Raw genomic sequence first — 20,693 nt, forward strand, 5'->3', positions numbered from 1 at the left:
GTATACTTGCGTGTAATTTAGCGCGTGTTTTCGTCCTAACAATGGACTCTCATACTAAGAAAGCAAGCACTTAATTGAACTTAACTCATATAAATATAGGAAACTTGAAAAATTATAAAATTCAATATTTTAAAAATAAATAAACTTAAGATAATCAATAATAATTTTACACAAATAATATTTAATGTTAGAAAATATAGTACAACAATTTTGAATTAATTTAATATTTTAAATTATTTTAAAAAAGGTTAAAATTATAATGTATTATACAAAAAAGAATAAGGACTCAATTGAACTTAACTCTCACACACCCATACACACATATGTAATGGCTACTTTAATAGAACCAATTTTAGAATAGAAGTTAGAAGAAACCAAATATTTTTTTTAAAATTATTTCGAAATATAACACATATGTTATGCAAATCGATCGTTGAGAGATGGAGAAAAATACAATCAAGCCGGATTAAAAAAAACTTATCGTTTGACGAGAAAAATCAAATTAAAAACGGTGAGGAAAAGCTGAGATTATGTGTGGGACAGATTAGTTCGATATGTTGATTTTAGGGAGGGCATTAGATTAGATTGATCTAATGGATTAGATTAGTTTCTAATTTTTATTTTAAGTTTAGTTTTTATATATAAGAAACTTAAAAAAATTATAGAATTCAATTTATTGATAAATAAATAAATTTTAGAACAACAATTATAATTTTACGAAAATAATATTTAATATTTGAAAACATCGTACCACTATTTTGAATTAATTTAATATTTTAAATTATTTGAAAGAAGGTTAAAATTATAATGTATTGTAAAATTTAATTTAATCCTTATTATGCCATTTTAAGGAAAAAAATAAGTATTAGTCGATAATTTGAAAGGATTAACAAGTTCAACTAATATTTAAAAATTCGGATTTATTGATATACTATGACAGAATAACAAAAGTTTTTTATGTTGTGTAAATGAATATGATTAATTAAATTTAACTCTTTTTCAATGTGTTAAAAGTTAGATGAATTATGTCAATTATCTGACATCTTATAAAATTAACTTTGTACACTAGATTTAAAACTAAGGATACCGAGTCGACTTTAGTTAATGAATTAAGTTATTATCAATGACATAATATTAACACAGACGTCGGATCTCAAAAAAATAATATTTTTTATAAAAATTTAATATATATTAATGCTAGTGTAAATCCTACTTTGTTGAATATATTACGATTGCAGGTTTTGACAATTTTAATTATGCATTACTATTCATTTTAAATTAAGCAGATAGTTGTAAATTAGTAGTGACTTTATTAATAAAATAACTCATTACTCAGGGTTTATTTAACTAAAACTCAAAAAAACTATTACAATAACTACTCTGCTTGTATTCATTTGGTAAATACAAATTACACGAAGATTTGGGACTAAAAAACTATTTCAAAAAGCTAATTAACAAACACTAATATTAGAGATTTTATTTGATCAAACCTCTAATTTGATTTAAAAAGTTATTTTTTCCCAGAAAGTACTTTCCAAATATGACCAATGGCTTCTCATTTTAGTGTTATCTAAAAATTTATATAAAAAATTATGCCTTTGGAGAAGAAAAATCAAGATCATTTTGTAAAGTTTATTGTCCACATAGTATATAGCTAAAAGGAAAACATGGGTTAAAGATAGCTCTAAGAAGACTATTTTTGTGAAATCTTCGAATTCATGTATAAATAATAACTACAATAATAATTCGTGCGAGACACAAGTCATTTTTCAGATTTTTTTTTACACAATATAATTATATTAGTAACATTCTCAATTATTTTGTTTTTGACATCTAAGATATATCGGTTATTATTCTAGTTGATATGGTGTGGAAACATGAGATTGAGAATTATCAAAAAAGTATTAGAAAAGGTAATAAATTGATGAAATTAATAAAATATAATTCGAATTTAACAAATATATTTATATTAACTTAAATTCGAATTCATATTTTATTATTGAGCAATTTTATACAGGGGTGAATATTTTACATGTGTCAGGTTGAAATTAACTCATCATTAGGAATAGTTTGGGAAAAGAATTTTGGGAATAAAGGTGCACTAGCATCGTTTGTTAAAATTATAATAACTACTGCGTCTAGTCCAACTCCGAAAACGTAGTGTGAGCAAGTGATTGGATTGATGAGAGCATGTCGGAGAACGGTGGAACATCGATGGATCTGTTACGCTCAGAGGCGATGCAATTGAGTCAGCTCATCATCCCCATCGACTCCGCTCACTTAGCTATCACTTACCTTGGTCATCTCGGCCTTATTCAATTCAACGACGTACGTACAGTATCTCTCATCCATATACATACGAACCAGGATTTTTAATTAAATAGTACATTGTTAAATCTTAAAGTTTCGGTGGGAATTATTAAAATTAAAATCAATTTTAATTATGGCTTGTAAAGAAATTATTTATTGATTTTCGAAGGCCAGCTTTAGCCTACGTGATGTGACGTATCTAGACAAACACATGCGCACGTGAAGTTTAATCACTCATGTTTAACCAACTGTTTGAGACTTACTGTCTTATTACACCTATATATGTAAACTGTTCAAACTTGCTGTATTTTGACATGCATATTTATTACAGCTTGTTTTGTACAAATATTCTTTTGATTTGTTGTTTTTACCATATCATGATCTTCTCAGTTGAATGCTGGCAAGAGCCCGTTCCAGCGAACTTATGCTACACAGGTAAATTCTATACTTCATATCAGTATACATATTTTTTTTTATGTTTATGGTGGTTCGAGTAATCTGTTATAGGTTTTAGAAAACTTAACTAGGTCCTTTATGTCCTATATTGCTACCAAATTTGTTTATAAGGCACTCTCATTTAATTACTTAATAGGAAATTTTGTTTTATTTCGATCTGTATCGCCAAATCTGATTCTCCTGTTCTCTATTCAACCTGCACTTAAAAACCACGAGACGACGTTTTGAAACTGACATTGTTTTGAATGACCATCTATCTACATGTCTGTTCAACAATATATAAACTGCAACAATTTTTATGCATGACAAAACGTCATCCGATTATGCCAGCTGCCTACTATCGAAAACCATTCTGTTAATGGAGTTTCTGAAGAAACTGATGACACAATTCTGCAATAGGTGGTGTGACTACGCATGATGGTGTAGGGAACTCAAAAAAAAAGACTATCAGGATACATACTTAAAAGTTCAAAGAAATGCAAATAACTGCATGATCTAACTTTATTATGTTTTAAATATTCTCCCGTGCTATAAATGTAATTATGCACTGCCATTCTGCCGTTAGCAAGATTGTAAGATATTAACTGCTTTGTAATCCTCAAATATGTATCTCCTTCTCTTCTGTGTATTCTGTCTTGAAGATTAAACGATGTGGAGAGTTGGGACGCAAATTACGATATTTTAAGGTGCAGATGTCAGAAGCAGGTTTAGAACCATTAGCAAGGTCTGGGACAGGATCTGACCTCAATGTGGATGATCTGGAGGTATATGTCGAAACTCCATTCTAGCCTTCTAGTATATTTCTGTATCTTGTCTGTTAACCCTTGTTTGGTCCGGATATATGCTAGGTAAAACTTGGAGAACTTGAAGGCGAGCTAACTGAATTTGTTGCAAATGGTGAAAAATTGCAACGTAGTTACAATGAACTTGTTGAGTATCAGCTTGTGCTGCAGAAGGTATTTTTTTTCTTTTCCCCGTTTTCCATGTAAGTTGTAAAATTTTGAAAAAAAAGAGTTGCTTTTTATTAATATATAATTACTGTGCAACCTTAACTATATAGAGTCCTAAATTTGTTTACTGATAATAATCAGACCACTGGATTTCAACATTTAGGTAGCCAAGGTGTTGAATATTTTTTGTCAGATACACTATATCATCATATGGACATGTTACTGGAATCAAACAAACCTTTATCATTCCATTTATATACTTCAGATAACATGCACACTCCCATTGCGACTATCTTAAACATTATTTGGGCATATGTTTTTTTTCGCCACTTCAGAGTTCAAAATCCTTTTGGGAATGTGTGAAGTAGCTAAAATGATTTTAATTTATTTTTTAATTCATTATTCTAGACTCCACTCTCTCTGTTTTGTCTGGTGGAAATCGCATTCTAGCTTAGTCGCTTAAATATGATCTGTAAACTCGGCTCTTTTTATAAATCGAGTCTTCCCTTCTCAGGCTGGCGAGTTTTTTCATTCAGCCCTAAGAAAAGCTACAGTACAGCAAAGAGAATCAGGATCAGGACATGGTGGTGAATCCTCGGAAGCACCTGAAGCACCTCTCTTGGAGGAGCAGGTACTATTTTCACCCAGATTTCTTTTAGGATTTTTCCCTGTCGTTTATTGTTACAGTGGATTAATTTCTTGTGCAGGAATTGAATTCTGATCAGTATAAGCAAGTTAAGTTGGGATTTCTCACTGGCCTTGTCCCAAAAGGGAAATCCATGGCATTTGAGAAAATGCTATTTCGCGTTACCAGGGGTAATGTGCTTTTGAGGCAATCTTTTGTTGAGCAGCCAGTTGTAGATCCTGCATCAGGAGAGAAGGTGAATACTGCCACTTTCAATTGATCACAAATACTTTTAAACATCAGGGAAATATTGATCTGCTTTCTTTTTTCACCATAAAAACATTCAAATCCATATTTTTTGGTCAATATCATTCCTAGTTTCTGGCAAATTTATCAAAATTTCTTTATTTTCTACTGTAAAGAGTTCATTATTCTAATTATAGGTATGCTCTTCGATTCGAAGTCTCATAATATATTGAATTGCACTTGTCACCATTATCAATTAACAATTGAATGGTGGGGTATCATTAATTTTACGATGCTTAACATTGATAATCAGCCAAAAATTAGAAAAATTAGGAAGGACAATTCATGCGACTCTGCACACATTTCTGTGGAATCACAATGATTTAAGATGCTTAAAATTAATAATTAGCCATAAATTAGTGAAAAATAGGAAGGACAGTTCATGTGACTCAGCACACATGTCGTTTTTTATGTGTCCTAAACTTGATGTCAAGTAAAATTCTTTGTTTCAACGAGAATTACTGTTTGAGGAGTTCTGATTTATTCTTTAGAATGAACAGTAGAGAACTATACGGTATTCAAGATAATGACATAAATTCCAAATCTAGGACATAAATTCCAAATCTAGAAAAGTTGAAAGTATTTCAGTGTCTTTCATGAAGGGGTGCTTAAGGTTACCTGTTCCTGGATTTTTTAGGAATTAAGGATTTTCTTTTGAACGCTTTACCTAATAATAGTCCCTTTTCATCTGTAAGCAGGATAGAGTATCGGAAAACTTGTAATCTAGTAAAGTCTCTAATCCATGTTATTTGGTGATTTTTGTGCAGGTAATTAAAAATGTTTTTGCTGTTTTCTTCTCCGGAGAAAGAGTAAAAAGCAAAATTCTAAAAATATGTGATGCTTTTGGAGCAAACCGTTACCCTTTTAGCGAGGATATAGGCAAGGAAGCTCAAATGATGACTGAGGTACGTGTGTGATATATATCTTTACGCCTTTTATGTATATGCTCCCATAGTAGGTATACAAGTGCTACAATCCTATCGCCCTCGTGGATTTTAGACTTTTACTAATGATGATTGTGTTGATTACTTAATATAATTTATACATGTTTTCTTCTTCTTAAGAAGGGTGGTCCATTTTCTCAAATTTCAAGTTTTTGCACAATTGTTTTTAATATTCACATGAAATCAACTTTGGCAAGTCTCAACAAGACAAAAAACTCAGCAAACTAAACAAGCGTGGTTATATTATGGACCTAGATAGAATATAACAGATATGTTAAAATAGGTCATAATTAATGGATCACTACAGAACAATCTGAACCAAAAACAGTAATTAGACATTATTACTGTGGACTGTTCATTCCTACCTTCTTCCACCATTCTCAGTGAATGTTGTCATCTCTTTTTTCAATATATATCTGGACCATAAAATAGGACGATGAAGGACTGTCCTAATTCCAGTAACATCAGGTCGGGCACTGGATAGATAATAGATTTTATGCACTTCTACAGTCTCTCAGGGCCTTAGGATAAGCCATTGTATTAGCCACTATATTACTTGCCTCTTCTCGGTGTTTACTTCCTGCAATTTTTAGGTCTCTGCAAGACTCTCGGAACTGAAAATTACAATTGATGCTGGCATATCACAACGTAAAAATTTGTTACATAATATTGGTCAGAAATACGAACAGTGGAACCTGATGGTAAGTTACAATTTTCAAAGTGAAGGTACTATTTTCAAAGATTTCAGTTTTTTGTTCTTAAGGAGCAGTATTCTCGCCAACATATGTGTTCAGTACTTGAACTATATTTCATTGGTGGAATCACAAAGGTAACCAGGGAAAAATCCATTTACCACATATTAAACATGCTCAGCATTGATGTGACAAAGAAGTGTCTAGTGGCAGAAGGGTGGAGTCCAGTTTTTGCTACACCACAGGTAACTATTAATTTCTCTTATATTCCTCTTCCGATTTGAAAGGAAGAAGTATTTTTAACTTTATTGTACAATATGATAACTTTCAATTAATTTAAAAGTTGCTGTCTAATAGAATCTGGTTCTCAGATTCAGGAGGCACTTCAGCGAGCAACAACAGATTCCAGCTCACAAGTTGGCGGTATATTCCAGGTTTTACAGACGAAGGAGTCACCACCAACTTATTTTAGGACAAACAAATTTACTTCATCTTTTCAAGATATTGTTGATGCATATGGGTGAGTAGCAGATCACATTTTAGTACTAGATAGATTTATGAGATTACTGTAGGAATCATAACAAGAATTACTTTTTGTTTCTATTATCACTCCTCATTTGTTTATAAAACTCATATTTACCTGTTTGTTTCACACACCGCGTTTGACAACAGAATTAATTTCAGCTATGTGCATTCTGTTTGTTTTACTAGCTTGATAGCTGATATATTCTATAGGATGAGTGTTCACGTATGTAGTCCTATATCATGCATTTCTTCGTGTTAATCAATTTCACATAAAAACTCTGTCCTAAATTTATGCTGATATATTATGAGTATAATAAAATGCAGTGTGGCCAAGTATCAAGAAGCAAATCCGGGTGTATTTACCATCATTACATTCCCATTTCTTTTTGCTGTCATGTTCGGTGATTGGGGACATGGAATATGCATCTTATTGGCGACTTCATTTCTTTTAATCATGGAAAGGAAATTCTCTAATAAGGTAGTCAGACATAACTTATTGAACTTAATAGGATTTGTATGTCATCAGTTCATGATCACTTTATCCACTTAATTTTAGTAAACATCCTATATCTTTTTACTGATAAGATATAAGAATCCATTCCCTTATCTTTTATCATTTCATATCACTAGAATTCCAGAAAAAAATATTTATATTTAGCATTCCAGAAACAGAACATGTCCAATTGTTGCTTCAAATTTTAGATCAGTCTCAGCATTATGACCATAGATGTTGTGCACCTAAATCCATGGTCAATTTTAAGTCCTGTGCTCTAAACTCTTATGTCCGAACCCTTAATAAATACCTCATTTTTGTGCTGGTTCCTTTGATTTTTTTTTAGAGTTCACACGAGCTAAAGTCTTTCCAAGTAACTTTTTATAGATCATAAGCATAATTAATTTTTACAGAAGTAACCGTGTACACATCATTATGGCATAGGTGTCTGTTTCTATACTGAAAATATCAGAACTTTGATTAATACTAATAGTGAAAGATGTTAAAGAAATAGCAGTGTCCACCTTAAGTTTAACACAGGCCACCCACAGGTTCTTTCTTAACCCAGTGTTGTTATCAATAAGGCTACACTTGCGCTCACCATCTGGTCCATATGTGTGAACTATGTCTAAAAGGTGATACTGTTAAAACAATGTTTCCTTGCTAAATATCTTTATAATTTTAAAATTCCAGCCAGTCATTGAAATCGTCATGTTTTTTAGTGGTGGTTATAGTACAATGTTGGTATATGCAGAAACTTGGAGACATCATGGAAATGACTTTTGGGGGGCGTTATGTCATTCTGATGATGGCACTCTTCTCGATCTACACTGGCTTCATCTACAACGAGTTCTTCTCCAGGCCTTTTGAATTATTTAGTAGCTCAGCATATAACTGTCGTGATCCTTCATGCAGGTTTTCATTAGTCAAATCTAACATTTAATAGTACAAGTACTTATCTGTATTACGCTCTTTACAATACATTACTTTTCTACAGGGATGCAACTTCTGTGGGGTTGATTAAGGTACATAATACTTATCCATTTGGTGTAGATCCTGTATGGCACGGTACGCGCAGTGAGCTTCCGTTTCTAAACTCACTGAAGATGAAAATGTCCATCCTCCTCGGAGTAGCACAAATGAATCTTGGGATAGTAATGAGCTTCTTCAATGCCAATTTTTTTAGGAATGGCATTAATATCTGGTTAGTTTCATATGTAACATTATCATTCCTTGGAGACATAGCTACTATGCTATAAAGTAAAATTTTATACGGAATATGATACAGTAGATGGTCAAACTGAACTGAAATTTGTGTCTGCACATTTAACTTACAATCTGTGTAAAGTCTGGGAGAGTATACGCATTTTCTGTTAGACGTGTTTATTTACATTTATATCACTTGATCATTTACTTTTTGCATTGACCAGGTGTCAGTTCGTTCCTCAGATAATATTTCTAAACAGTCTATTTGGTTATCTGTCCATCTTGATCATTATAAAGTGGATTACTGGTTCAAAGGCTGATCTGTACCATGTAATGATATATATGTTCCTTGGTCCTACTGATGATCTTGAAGAAAACCAGCTATTTAGTGGGCAGAAAGTAATTCAGGTACTGTGAATTTCGTTCTTGCTTTCATTTGTGACTTTTGTAGCTAGTGGGCAAATCTTATGGTGACTAGGTATTATATGAGACTTCCGTTTGACTGACCTGATATGTAACAGCTTCTGCTACTAGTGCTGGCCTTTGGATCTGTCCCATGGATGCTACTTCCAAAGCCTTTCCTATTAAAGTCGCAACACAATAATGTACGTCTTTTCCCATGTTTTTTTGCCCCTAAATTTTAATGCAGGTTGTATAAAAGCCCATTCATCCTATTCTAACATGTTTATTCTGTACCTGTTCAGAGGCAACATGGACAGTCCTACGCAACCCTCACAGATGAATCTTTGCAGTCAGAGATAAATCACGATTCTCATGCTCAAGAGGAATTTATGTTTAGTGAAGTTTTTGTACACCAGCTTATACACACAATAGAGTTTGTCCTTGGAGCAGTTTCCAATACAGCTTCATACCTTCGTTTGTGGGCCCTCAGGTATGCTGACAAGAAACATTAACAGGACTCCACTTATGGGGCATTATATTCTAACTGAAGACTCATAGTACTAAAGCACACTATGATGAAATCTATACAGAAAAGATAATTAAAGTTAGCTTGAACTCCTAACAACCTCATTTAAGACGAATCTTGAACTTTGCTGGATGCAAGTACAAGTAACAAAAGATCAAATTACCTCCCTTTGTTATCTACATACCTCTCAGACATGTACGCGCATCTAAACATATGATTAGTACTTTAAGCTATGAAGATAAAGTAATGGAATTTTGATTCTTCTTTTAAAATGTGCAGCCTTGCCCATTCTGAATTGTCTAGCGTGTTTTATGAGAAGGTTCTTGTCCTTGCTTGGGGGTAAGTTTATTCGTACCTTGTACTTATTTCACTCTGCCACTACTAATAATTCACTTGTACTGATCAAATATTACTCTTAGTCTCTAGATTGCATCCTCATTTTTCTTTTCCATTTCATTCCGTATGTGAAATGACCAATTCATGTTTTTTTTCCTCACGCTATTTTTTATTTGGTTGTTAAAGTCGCTCATCATAAGAAGCTGATTGCTTGAAATTACCATTATTTCCCACAGGTACAACAATGTCATCATTCGTATAGTTGGCGTGTTTGTTTTCATTTGTGCTACTGTTGGGGTGTTGCTCGTTATGGAAACTCTCAGCGCTTTTCTTCATGCATTACGGCTCCACTGGGTGGAGTTCCAAAACAAGTTCTACGAGGGGGACGGTTACAAATTCAATCCATTTTCTTTCACCTTGATTGCTAATGAGGAGGAATGATATGTTTAGAAAGCTTTCAACCTTATAACAGCTGAGTAGATCACATGAGTTCGGGATTTTATAAATTCTTTCATTCGAAGACACTGTGTTTGACAAGGCAATGTGTGCTCCTTCCTTATAAGCGGGGAAGATGAAGTTTTTGACAGTTCATCACTTTTCTTCTATTGCTAATGTATCTAATATATTTGTGAGGATCCATAAGAAGATTTCCATGAATATCGTGTTTTGAGGATACTCAAACTAAGAACACCTTATCAGATTGCTCAACGTCTCTATTGTGAATTACTATTACTAAGGTTGTTCTTAACCCGAAATAATCTATCTGTTATTCTAAACTATCATACAGCCCCGTTGCATACAAGAACAATGTGGTGAAAATTCTTGCAGTATAGATTCATGAAAATATTCAGATGAAATACTTGCAGTATTGTGTAACACTTGTCGATTTTAAATTCAATGTGGTGACGTATTAGCTGGCATTAATATTGTTGCCACAACCATATTATGAAACTTAATATAAGCAAAAACAAAGGCCATATCTAACTCTAAGTAAGGTCAGATCTGTGTTGGCTTGTTTATGATTGTCTCTTGAATGGTGTTATGATTTTGTGGAATAGCATCTCTATATAGGAATATCCATCATCAAGGTTGCTATAAAATAAGGGCCAGGGTGTATATTAGTAATTTGTTTTCTACACAAAATTTAAATTAATAAGGCTCATCAGAACTATCAACTCATTCCATATTTTAACTTCAAATTTTATACTAACTTTTGAATGACTATATATATGGATGTGCATCCATTAAATTAGACAAAAGATATTAAGGAAAGACATGAAGGACATGGAATTTTCCAGTTCTGTTCTTGTTTTATCTGTTTTTACAGTCATGTTTTTGAGTTCAGTTCAAATGTGCAGTGGATCAGTTACTAGTAGTTTTGTCAGGACACCTGATAAAGGTGTCGATATGCCTCTTGATAGCGACGTCTTTAGGGTTCCTTCTGGTTATAATGCCCCTCAACAGGTACATCCTCATAATCTTCTGTTCCTCCGTTACAAATTTTATTGGATCCGTTGACTGCTAGAAATTACATGCAAAGCTGGTTCAATTTAGTTATTTTCTCTGAGACATAGTAGATGCCATAAATTTTAAAGTTATGATATTTAGTTACTTAAGCTGAGCTAATCCAGAAACAAGAACTGGAAAATTTTGATAATTGTTAATGATTTTGTAAGGTCCATATAACACAAGGTGATCACAAGGGGAAAGCAGTGATCGTGTCATGGATTACGATGGATGAACCAGGTTCAAATATAGTTCTTTATTGGAGTGAAGAAAACAAGAACAAGAACAAGGCTGAAGGCATTGTTACTACCTACAAATACTACAATTATACTTCTGGATACATCCATCATTGCACCATTGAGAATTTGAAGGTGAGCATGTGCACATAATAGAAAAACCGAAAATATTGAAGTAAACTATAGTGTCCGGAAATTTAATGCTCAGAACTTTTGGAAATGCTTTAATTTGTTGTATAGCTAGTTCAATGACTAAGGAAAGTAATAAAATCAATTATGTGACAGTTTAATACCAAGTATTTCTATCAAGTTGGAATTGGACATACCACGAGAAGTTTCTGGTTTTTCACACCGCCTGAGGTTGGCCCTGATGTTCCATACACATTTGGTCTCATAGGTATTTCTATTGATTATGAAATGCAATGTTAACATTCTTGTCTACGTCCGCATTTGATCTTGTAATGGCTTGAATTAGAACAAAAATTTATTAATGTAACGAGGAATTTGTGCAGGAGATCTTGGACAGACCTATAACTCAAACTCCACACTTACACATTATGAAAGTAACCCATTGAAAGGAAAGGCTGTGTTGTTTGTTGGAGATCTTTCTTACGCAGATGATTATCCATTTCATGATAACGAGAGATGGGATACATGGGGAAGATTCACTGAGAGAAGTGCTGCTTATCAGCCTTGGATCTGGACTGCTGGGAATCATGAGATTGATTATGCTCCAGAAATTGTAATTACATACTTACTCCGCCATTTTTTCCAGTGTCCTGAAATATATATTGGAATCTTAAGGTTTGCCAGGGAAATTTTCAACTATCGTTACAATGATATGATGTTCTGTTGCAGGGAGAAACCAAGCCATTTAAACCTTACAAACACAGGTATAGAGTCCCTTCAAAGAAATCAAACAGCAATTATTGGTACTCAATCAAGAGAGCTTCAGCACATATAATTGTCCTGTCGTCATATTCTGCCTATGGTAACCATGATTTCTTTGCTATCTTTATTTTATAAAATGACAGATGTCCTTTTGTAAGTTACCAGAAAACAAAGTTGATAAGTTCCTGAATGCATAACATGATCAAATTTATTTAAGGCACCTATACTCCTCAATATTTGTGGCTCAAAAAGGAGCTGAAGAATGTCGACAGGAACGAAACTCCATGGTTGATTGTTCTTATGCATGCTCCAATGTATAACAGCTACAATGCTCATTATATGGAAGGGGAAACCATGAGGGTTTTATTTGAACCATGGTTTGTACATTACAAAGTTGATGTTGTTTTTGCTGGTCATGTTCATGCCTATGAACGCTCTGTAAGTACACATGATGAAATAAATGTTAATGTATATAAGCAGCTGGCTATATATCCTGCAAGTGTTTTAATTGTTTGTGAACATGTAACAGGAACGAGTATCGAACGTTGCCTACAACGTCATCAACGGATTATGTAATCCTGTAACAGATGAATCTGCTCCTGTTTACATAACCATTGGTGATGGAGGAAATATAGAGGGTTTGGCAACCAAGTAAGACTTGTGTTTTCTGAATATATGTAGTTTAACAAATCGATTGAATGATACTATGAAATATTGTCACCGAAGACTAAACGAATCCATATATTTGGCAGCATGACAGAACCACAACCGAAATACTCAGCATTTCGGGAGGCCAGTTTTGGGCATGGTATATTTGACATCAAGAACAGGACGCATGCTTACTTCAGTTGGCACCGGAATGAAGACGGATATGCTGCAACTGCTGATAATTTATGGTTCTTAAACAGATATTTTAAGAATGATAATCTCTAATCACACATGTAACTTCCTGCATTAAACAAACTTCACAAATTCTCATGATGATTAGAAGAACTGAGTATTTGGAGGTGTTACAACTTGATTTTACAAATTTTCTGTGGCATTATATCAGGATATAGTAATGTAAATTAGCTGTGAACTGAATAAAAGGAAATTTAGAAGTTAATTTTTTTTAGGTAATTTTCATGATAGCCCTAAAAAAAGAAATTTTTATTTTTATGACATAATAATGATCCATATAAATTGACATTTTTTATTATTCTGCCGGGATAAATTCAGATTTTTTTTAAGAGAATACCGAGTAAATTCTGAGAAAATAATTCGTATTTTAATTTTTTATGGGAATGCAATGCCTTATTCTAGTCCTGGCTCTGCACGGTGTAACTACTTCCACCGCCTTGCAAAATCAACATACTAGCCTAACTATCAACAGAAATAGTTCTGAACTAAGTTACATGCTGTTAAGTGTTAACTATAAATATTATTCAGAAATTATGTTTTGCTACGTTGCATTCGCAATTCGTTGTTATCGGTCAAAGTTGAACTTTTTCCATTTCCACGGGACACTGCATTTGGCATGTTAGGTTAGGTGTTCTTAAAAAATGTAATTTATAATTAAATTTATAAAGTTAGTGATATGAACATTTATTATATCTATTATATGTGAACATGAGTGTTGAGCCTATTTAGTAAATTATTTATATATCCTTTAATCATATTAATGTAACAAAATGCATTAAATTCGGGTTGAACCTATGATCTCATGAAGTGAAACACTTAATGTCACATCTACAAATACTATACCAACATCACCTTCTGGAGAATAAGGCTTCATCTATTTATGAACGAGTTGACTTTGAAATCATGACACTTGAGAAGTTGTGTGGTAAATTGAAGACACATGAGATGCAGTAGGAACAAAAGAAAATCATCTATGATGGTGGTACAGTTGATAGCAAAATTGTTGAACTACTCAAAACAAACGCTCTTGTAGTCAGTGGAATCAAAGAGTTTGACATTAGTGTTGAAAAGCTTAAGTCTAAAGTTGAAGTGCTCTTTGAAACTTTTGAAACTGAGATAGATGATGGAAACCTCTCTGATAATTCTAGTGACTACTACACCATTGAGGAGCTGCAAGGAATGGAAGACCCTACTTTGGCCAACTCAGCTGGGATGTTCAGTAACATCAGGTTTAGAAGGAAGTAAGGATTTAGGGGTTCTGGAAGCCGCAACCGTGGTCAGAGGTCAAGTTCATCTCTGAATCAGGTTACAAGATAAGGATGGGTGATAAAAGCAGGTTCAGATGATACAATTGTGATGAGGTAGAGCACTTTGCCACCGAGTGAAGAAAGTCTCAACAAGCAAAGGATAAAGGCAAAACTTATCAGAAGAAGGACTCAGGTAGCTCAAGTAAGTATCCAATGAAATCTTACATAGCTAAAAGGAAGAGTTGGGATGACACCGATGAAGAAGAAGAGCAATATGGAAATCTATCATTGATGGCAGAATCTTCTTCTCACGTAAAATTTTCAATTATTCGAGTTTTACATCCTGATAATTTATGTGAAAATGAACAATGTGTCGCCTTCAGGCAGACTGTCCTAGTGTATGAAAATGCAATTTTTCATTACTATTTTAAGGCAAGATGCAATACTAAGAAATGCATTGAACAACATGATGCCGTAAAAAAGTGTATAAAAATGTGAGTACTACACTAAGATGTACTCTGCTTGATGTCAAAAACCTTAAAGTAGAACTAAAGAAAGTTAAAGATGAAAATGATAAATTAGTTCTAGATAGGGTCAGTTGTGAAAACCTTAAGCAAGATAATACTTATTTAGAGCTTAACGTTAAGAAGCACCTTGAGACACGGGAAGAGTTAAGGAACAAGAATGCATATTTAGAAACTAAATTGCATGTTTTTACTGATTGTGCAAATCTTAAAATCTTGCTAAGAAGCTCATAGTTGATGCTTATTTAATTGTAGATGTATATTAAGTTTACGAGTTCTTTGTGTTTTCTTTTCATTCATAGTAAACATACATATTGTAAGTAAAGATGACAATGTGTTCAATTCTATATATGATTTAGGGATGGAATTTGGATTCTTTTAATATAAAATGGGAAGTTAGAAAACTATAGAACAATTAACAAAATTGATTTTTTAAAGTTTTTTTGTGGTTTATTATTTTTTAAAAATATTTGTAAAAATACAATTTATAACTAAAAATAACAAGATATACAGTTTCTTTTACATTTTATGAAAAAACTAAAAAAAAAATTGTTTGCATTCAGTTTTGCATTCGCTTTTGCAACATGTTGCTTCAAGTTGCAAAATCGTATATTTGCTACAAAATGAAAAATCGTGGTTTACAAATTTAAAATCATAAAAACATATTTTTGCAGAAAAATTTTAAAAAGCTATTTTTTTTAAAAAAAACCTCCAAATTTTATGAGAAATCACCAAATATACTAATTTTTCTAAGTTTGTGATTTATTATCTTCTCAATACATTTACAAAATTAGGTACAACCAAGAAAGGATGACATTTTCTAACCTTAAATCCCCCTATAATAATTATAAGTAAATAATAAAGAAAAATAAATTTATTCATTAAATATTTCCTCGGCCCCAACATCTATCTATATATCTTCTATATATTTATATAAAGGAGGATCACACGTCAAACACGTGGCACTCCACCTGGCTGCTATTCTCCTATCCTAATTTCTCTTTTTTCATTGATTGTATATCTTTGCTTCATAATTATTTATTATTTATGCTCAATCACCTCAAAGAGAAAATCAAAGGTTCAGGGCAGAGAGGAAAGGTCTGATCGTTTAGTTCATAACTAATGAGAAATTGAAAGGTCTTATTTTGTAATTTACTCATATTGCTCATATACCGACCCATGCGATGGAGTTTGCATCTCGTAGAGTGCTGCTTGGACGTATTCGCTCTCTAATGGAAGATTAGGTGAACATTTTGTGAAGAACCGAACTGCAACATCCTTTCTGTTGGTCTCAAAAAGGTATGAATATTCAGTTTAATTAGTAGTGTATGATTTTTTTTGTTTCACTTCTGTAGAGTATATTCACCAACACTCAAATAATTTTTGTGTCTGTTTTTTGTTTCAGTTTTTCCCTAGAAGTTTTATGTTCTTTTATTGTGTAAGCTCGCTATTATCAGTAGTGCTTGGTGTTTGTTTTCGGTTTATTTTGCAGTGCACAAAACAGATTAATTATTTCCATCTCTGTGTGTGATATGCTGATTGTTGTCAGACGACTTAATATGTTGCAACTTAGGCCGCTTACTTTGGCATAGTAAACAGTATTTCTAAAGATTGTTTAAAATTCTAATTGTGTTTATCTAGGTGGGATTTGCAGCAGTAAAGTACTTGTATTTTATTTTAGAATCAAATATGAATATGCATTCCGTATATTTCAAAGAACATGAAGGGGTTCAAGATTCCATCGATCACTTATCATCTGCTTCGACATCATGGTGGAGCGGATTACGGATCCAATTTCCGTATGTTGATCATGTGAGGTCCTCAATTATAGAGAACAATTTTAACACAGACCAATACACTATTACTAAGTCTGGGGAGCAATGTGTGGGACAAAGGTCTTAGAAATTACTAAGTCTGGGGAGCAATGTGTGGGACAAAGGTCTTAGAAAGGGAACACCTCTCATTTCATTATTTTACCAGTTCTCTGTTTACTGTATTTTATTCTACTTTGAATGGGCAAAACCTGGATTATACACTTAAAAATTATTGAATAATTAACATAAAAAAGGTTTAGTATAAGATCATGAAGTTATAAATTATTCCTTGTTGTTTTGATTTGTTTCTCTTTGGTGTGCTTTGCTTAAACTGATATATTCACCTCAAATTTTGACTAAATTTTACCATTATATGTTGTATTGGATTTCGCAAGATTGTAGATTATTTACATTTATGTAAAGTAAAACAATGTTTTACTCTTATATATCAAAATCTCCTAGGTAGATGTTGGACTTCTATACTCTTAAGAGCCTTTATAGGATCCTGCAAATTCAGCATCTAAAGAAGTTAGGAACATATGTTGTACTTATATTTCTGTTACAGGTAGAAAAATAAAGAACAGAGATTTGTTAACTTCTTTGACTATAGCATAAGAATTTAGGGTGGAGGTCTTTAATTAATAGTGTTGATGAATGTGACAAAAAAATTAGAAAAGGAACATTATAATTAAGAACACTAATTAATATTAAAATATCAAACTTGCTTTAAATTTGATATCACTGTGTTTATACATAGCAAAGAGTACCATAGCTACATCCGTTGGTCAAAGAGTCAAAATTATGTTAACCATCAAAATTAAAGAGAAAATCAAAGGTTTAGGCCAAAGAGTAAAGGTTTGTTCGTATAATTCATAACTAATGAAAAATTGAATGGTCTTATTTGTGATTTACCTTATTGATTATTATATCGACACATTTGGAAATTGTGATGGAGTTTGCTTCTGTGGAGAGCTTTTTGAACGTATTTGCTCAACTGGAAGATACGTGAACATGAGGTACCTACATGGCTTCATTTCTATTTTTGTATTTTATATACACACTTTTTGCTTTCTGCATTTGGCTCATCTCACATTCAAATTCGTTATCAGCATATAAAATACTAAGTTTATTTATGTGTGTGTCGAAGAATTGAATTTATAATTAGCTCAATTGTTTTCTCTCATTTTTTGGAATGAATTGGCAGATTAGATATTTTTTCGAGCACCTTGTATCCGGTGTGTCGTTAGACCATTCCTTAGTAATCTTCTAACACTAATATTCATTCTCTCTCGGAGTATTTGGGTGTGTCGTCGTGTCAATATAGCTTTTCGTCTCTTCTACTTAATCGATTATTATTTTATATAATTCATGACTTGATTTCAATTTTGTTTTTTTATATTCGGTGATTTTAAAAGTTTAGCATTTTTGTAGGATGATATTTTGTGCTTCTATTGATGGTGTTGCCTATGTCAACTCCGCCTCATTGGTTAGTCGATTTGTAAGTGCTTTAGAAATATTGCGTTATTATATACATATCTCGGTCATAATAGTGTTGACCATTGTTATATTATGTGTCCATTCATATATGTTGTTTCCAATGTTGGATGTTATATATCATATTTTTTTCCTTTTGCATATTTCTCATTAAGACCTATAAAGTATAACTGTCTCGATCGTCTAGGAACCGAAGGACGGTTAACCATAGCTATGGTGGTGTATTACCTGGATAGGTTGTAAGAGGTGTCATATTTATGTATGCATTGTTTGTCAAAAAAAATTGAAGGTTCAAGTGCAGGTGCTAAAATGAGCACTAATTCATCTATGGTTTGTACTAATTAGGTGTTTGGTTATATGATTAGCTTTACATTGTGTATGTTTTACTTATTTTGATGTTGCATTCCTTGCATGTTTTTCTCAGTGCTAATACAAAGAAATGAATGTGTGTATTTATGTTGAGAATGATGAAGGTGAGACCGAGGCTTGTACATGATGGAGATGTAAGTTTATGTTGTATTATAAGTAAGAGTTGAAAACTACGACCAATATGTAATAAAAAGAAATTGCATTCAATTTAGAATTGTGCAATAGTATATCATCTCATATGAGTGTTTTTTTCTCCTTGACAGAAGCACAAAATGAGTTAAATTGTTAGTTTATCATTGGAATTTAGTCATTTATAATTGTGAAGATTTTGATTAACTGTGAGGTTACTTATTGCAACTTTGTATGCTTTGCTTGAGGGAAACATTTTGTTAATTTAGCAAATAGCGATCTATTTTATAATAGTTTCTCTGATCTAATGACATGAAGCATAAAACCTATATAAACCAAGATAAAAAGGCAATAGCTTCTAAAAAAAGATCAAGAAAATAAGTTTAAACTTTTAAAATTGGAAAAAAATAAAGTAAAAAAGAGTTTAACAAATGTGATAGCAAATTTAATGTAACATTACTATGCAAACTAATATTATATTAAATAAAATAGAAATTCTTAATACATGATATAAATGCATTAAACTTTTCCTTATCCCCATGATTATTAGTTATTTTTTACTTGGATTTTAATTAAAATATTTTTCAATACAGCGCGAATCGCGATTTTTCACCTAATTTCATTATATGAAAAAACCAGCATTATATACCCCACCTCACAAATCACAATCTCACATTTTCCTCGACGATAACTACGGCACATCCCAAACAAGAAAAGCTTAATAAATACCAATTTTTCAAACTACAACACCTGAGCTATAACAACAAATACAAACTCACACCAAATGATTAAATCAACCCAGGGGCGGACTCAGGATTTAATCTCTACTGGGGCTAAAATAAATTATTTTAACACAAACTCATCAATGCTTATTTGAGCAAAATAATTTAAAAATACAAAATCGAAAACATGAGCTGAATCATAATATTAACAACAATAGTTTACAACAAAAAGACTAACTCTGTTCCAAGGCAAGTTCAACCATTATTAAACTAAATTAACCTAATATCATCAAATAAGATTTAACTAAATGCCAGAATTAGAACCTTCAAATCGCAAATCATAACATACCTCGTAGATTTTTTTCAAATTATCCATCACATTATTTCAATAAAAATTCAAATTAAAATCATCCCACATATTAAAAATAAGAATTAGCATAAATAAGAAACAAAATTGCAATTTTTATTACTAAATCAATATCGAAACCCTGGATATAATATTGGAAAAATAGAAATGCTAATTAAATTGCAAATATAATTTTGTTTAATTAGATTCTATCCGAAAGAACCAGTTTGATGATTTTGAACAGATTTAGATTGGGTTCATCTCTACAAATTTATGGGCCGAGCCCTAAACATTCATTCGGATCTCATTTATAAAAATCGGGTTTCCTAAAACACACAATAAGCATCAACACCTATATACAGACAACATAATTACAGAGCTAACTATTTCTTTTTCCTATATGAGCTGGATTTTATTGAGGGCTTATATACTTAAAGGTCCGCTGGACTTTGACCTGGGCTGGAGCCCACCCCAGCCCCTTTTACGGTCCGCCCAACCCATATTAGGGAACTTCAAGTACTCCCTTTAAACAAAAACTTACTCCAAGTTCTTGATGAGGCCCAAGCAATTAGTCTTCCAATTTACCACCAAAGAAACCATCAAAATCCTAGTTCCATCACCGAGCCAACGCATATTATAGCCAAGAAGAAGCATTATAGAGGGGTGAGGCGTCGTCCATGGGGAAAATTCGCAGCTGAAATTCGAGATTCAGCACGACAAGGTGCACGCGTGTGGCTCAGAACA

General features: G+C 32.5%; 2 protein-coding genes and 1 long non-coding RNA gene across 3 annotated transcripts; all 3 read left to right on the top strand.

Annotated features, from left to right (window-relative positions):
- The first annotated feature begins 2,114 nt into the window (after positions 1–2,114).
- LOC141667103 (V-type proton ATPase subunit a3-like) lies at positions 2,115–10,473 on the top strand. Its single transcript, XM_074473462.1, has 18 exons — positions 2,115–2,328; positions 2,701–2,745; positions 3,408–3,530; positions 3,615–3,722; positions 4,231–4,347; positions 4,424–4,597; positions 5,415–5,552; positions 6,185–6,292; positions 6,421–6,528; positions 6,655–6,803; positions 7,133–7,286; positions 8,056–8,216; positions 8,299–8,505; positions 8,732–8,915; positions 9,029–9,112; positions 9,212–9,399; positions 9,715–9,774; positions 10,008–10,473. Exons 1-18 carry the CDS (start codon positions 2,191–2,193, stop codon positions 10,210–10,212), a joined length of 2,451 nt encoding a protein of 816 aa, XP_074329563.1. The 5' UTR covers positions 2,115–2,190; the 3' UTR covers positions 10,213–10,473.
- Positions 10,474–10,984: 511 nt separating this feature from the next.
- LOC141667102 (purple acid phosphatase 2-like) lies at positions 10,985–13,348 on the top strand. Its single transcript, XM_074473461.1, has 8 exons — positions 10,985–11,235; positions 11,448–11,648; positions 11,799–11,910; positions 12,026–12,255; positions 12,372–12,504; positions 12,622–12,842; positions 12,934–13,055; positions 13,157–13,348. The coding sequence occupies exons 1-8, from the start codon at positions 11,047–11,049 to the stop codon at positions 13,335–13,337; spliced, it is 1,389 nt and encodes a 462-aa protein (XP_074329562.1). The 5' UTR covers positions 10,985–11,046; the 3' UTR covers positions 13,338–13,348.
- Positions 13,349–16,040: 2,692 nt separating this feature from the next.
- LOC141667297 (uncharacterized) lies at positions 16,041–19,045 on the top strand. The gene is made up of 2 exons (XR_012552563.1): positions 16,041–16,374; positions 16,717–19,045. It is a non-coding gene; the product is annotated as an uncharacterized LOC141667297 (long non-coding RNA).
- Positions 19,046–20,693: the final 1,648 nt, after the last annotated feature.

This window comes from Apium graveolens, chromosome 6, assembly GCF_009905375.1.
Source record: "Apium graveolens cultivar Ventura chromosome 6, ASM990537v1, whole genome shotgun sequence".
Taxonomy (NCBI): Eukaryota; Viridiplantae; Streptophyta; class Magnoliopsida; order Apiales; family Apiaceae; genus Apium; species Apium graveolens.

What these genes read in the sequence shown, in the direction of transcription:
- LOC141667103 (XM_074473462.1), top strand. Translation starts at nt 2,191, where the DNA reads ATGTCGGAGAACGGTGGAACATCGATGGATCTGTTACGCTCAGAGGCG. An exon ending in CACCTCTCTTGGAGGAGCAG is followed by an intron (nt 4,348 to 4,423) that starts GTACTATTTTCA and finishes TTTCTTGTGCAG; the next exon opens with GAATTGAATTCTGATCAGTA. An exon ending in ACGAACAGTGGAACCTGATG is followed by an intron (nt 6,293 to 6,420) that starts GTAAGTTACAAT and finishes GGAATCACAAAG; the next exon opens with GTAACCAGGGAAAAATCCAT.
- LOC141667102 (XM_074473461.1), top strand. Translation starts at nt 11,047, where the DNA reads ATGAAGGACATGGAATTTTCCAGTTCTGTTCTTGTTTTATCTGTTTTT. An exon ending in GTCGTCATATTCTGCCTATG is followed by an intron (nt 12,505 to 12,621) that starts GTAACCATGATT and finishes AATTTATTTAAG; the next exon opens with GCACCTATACTCCTCAATAT. An exon ending in TTCATGCCTATGAACGCTCT is followed by an intron (nt 12,843 to 12,933) that starts GTAAGTACACAT and finishes AACATGTAACAG; the next exon opens with GAACGAGTATCGAACGTTGC.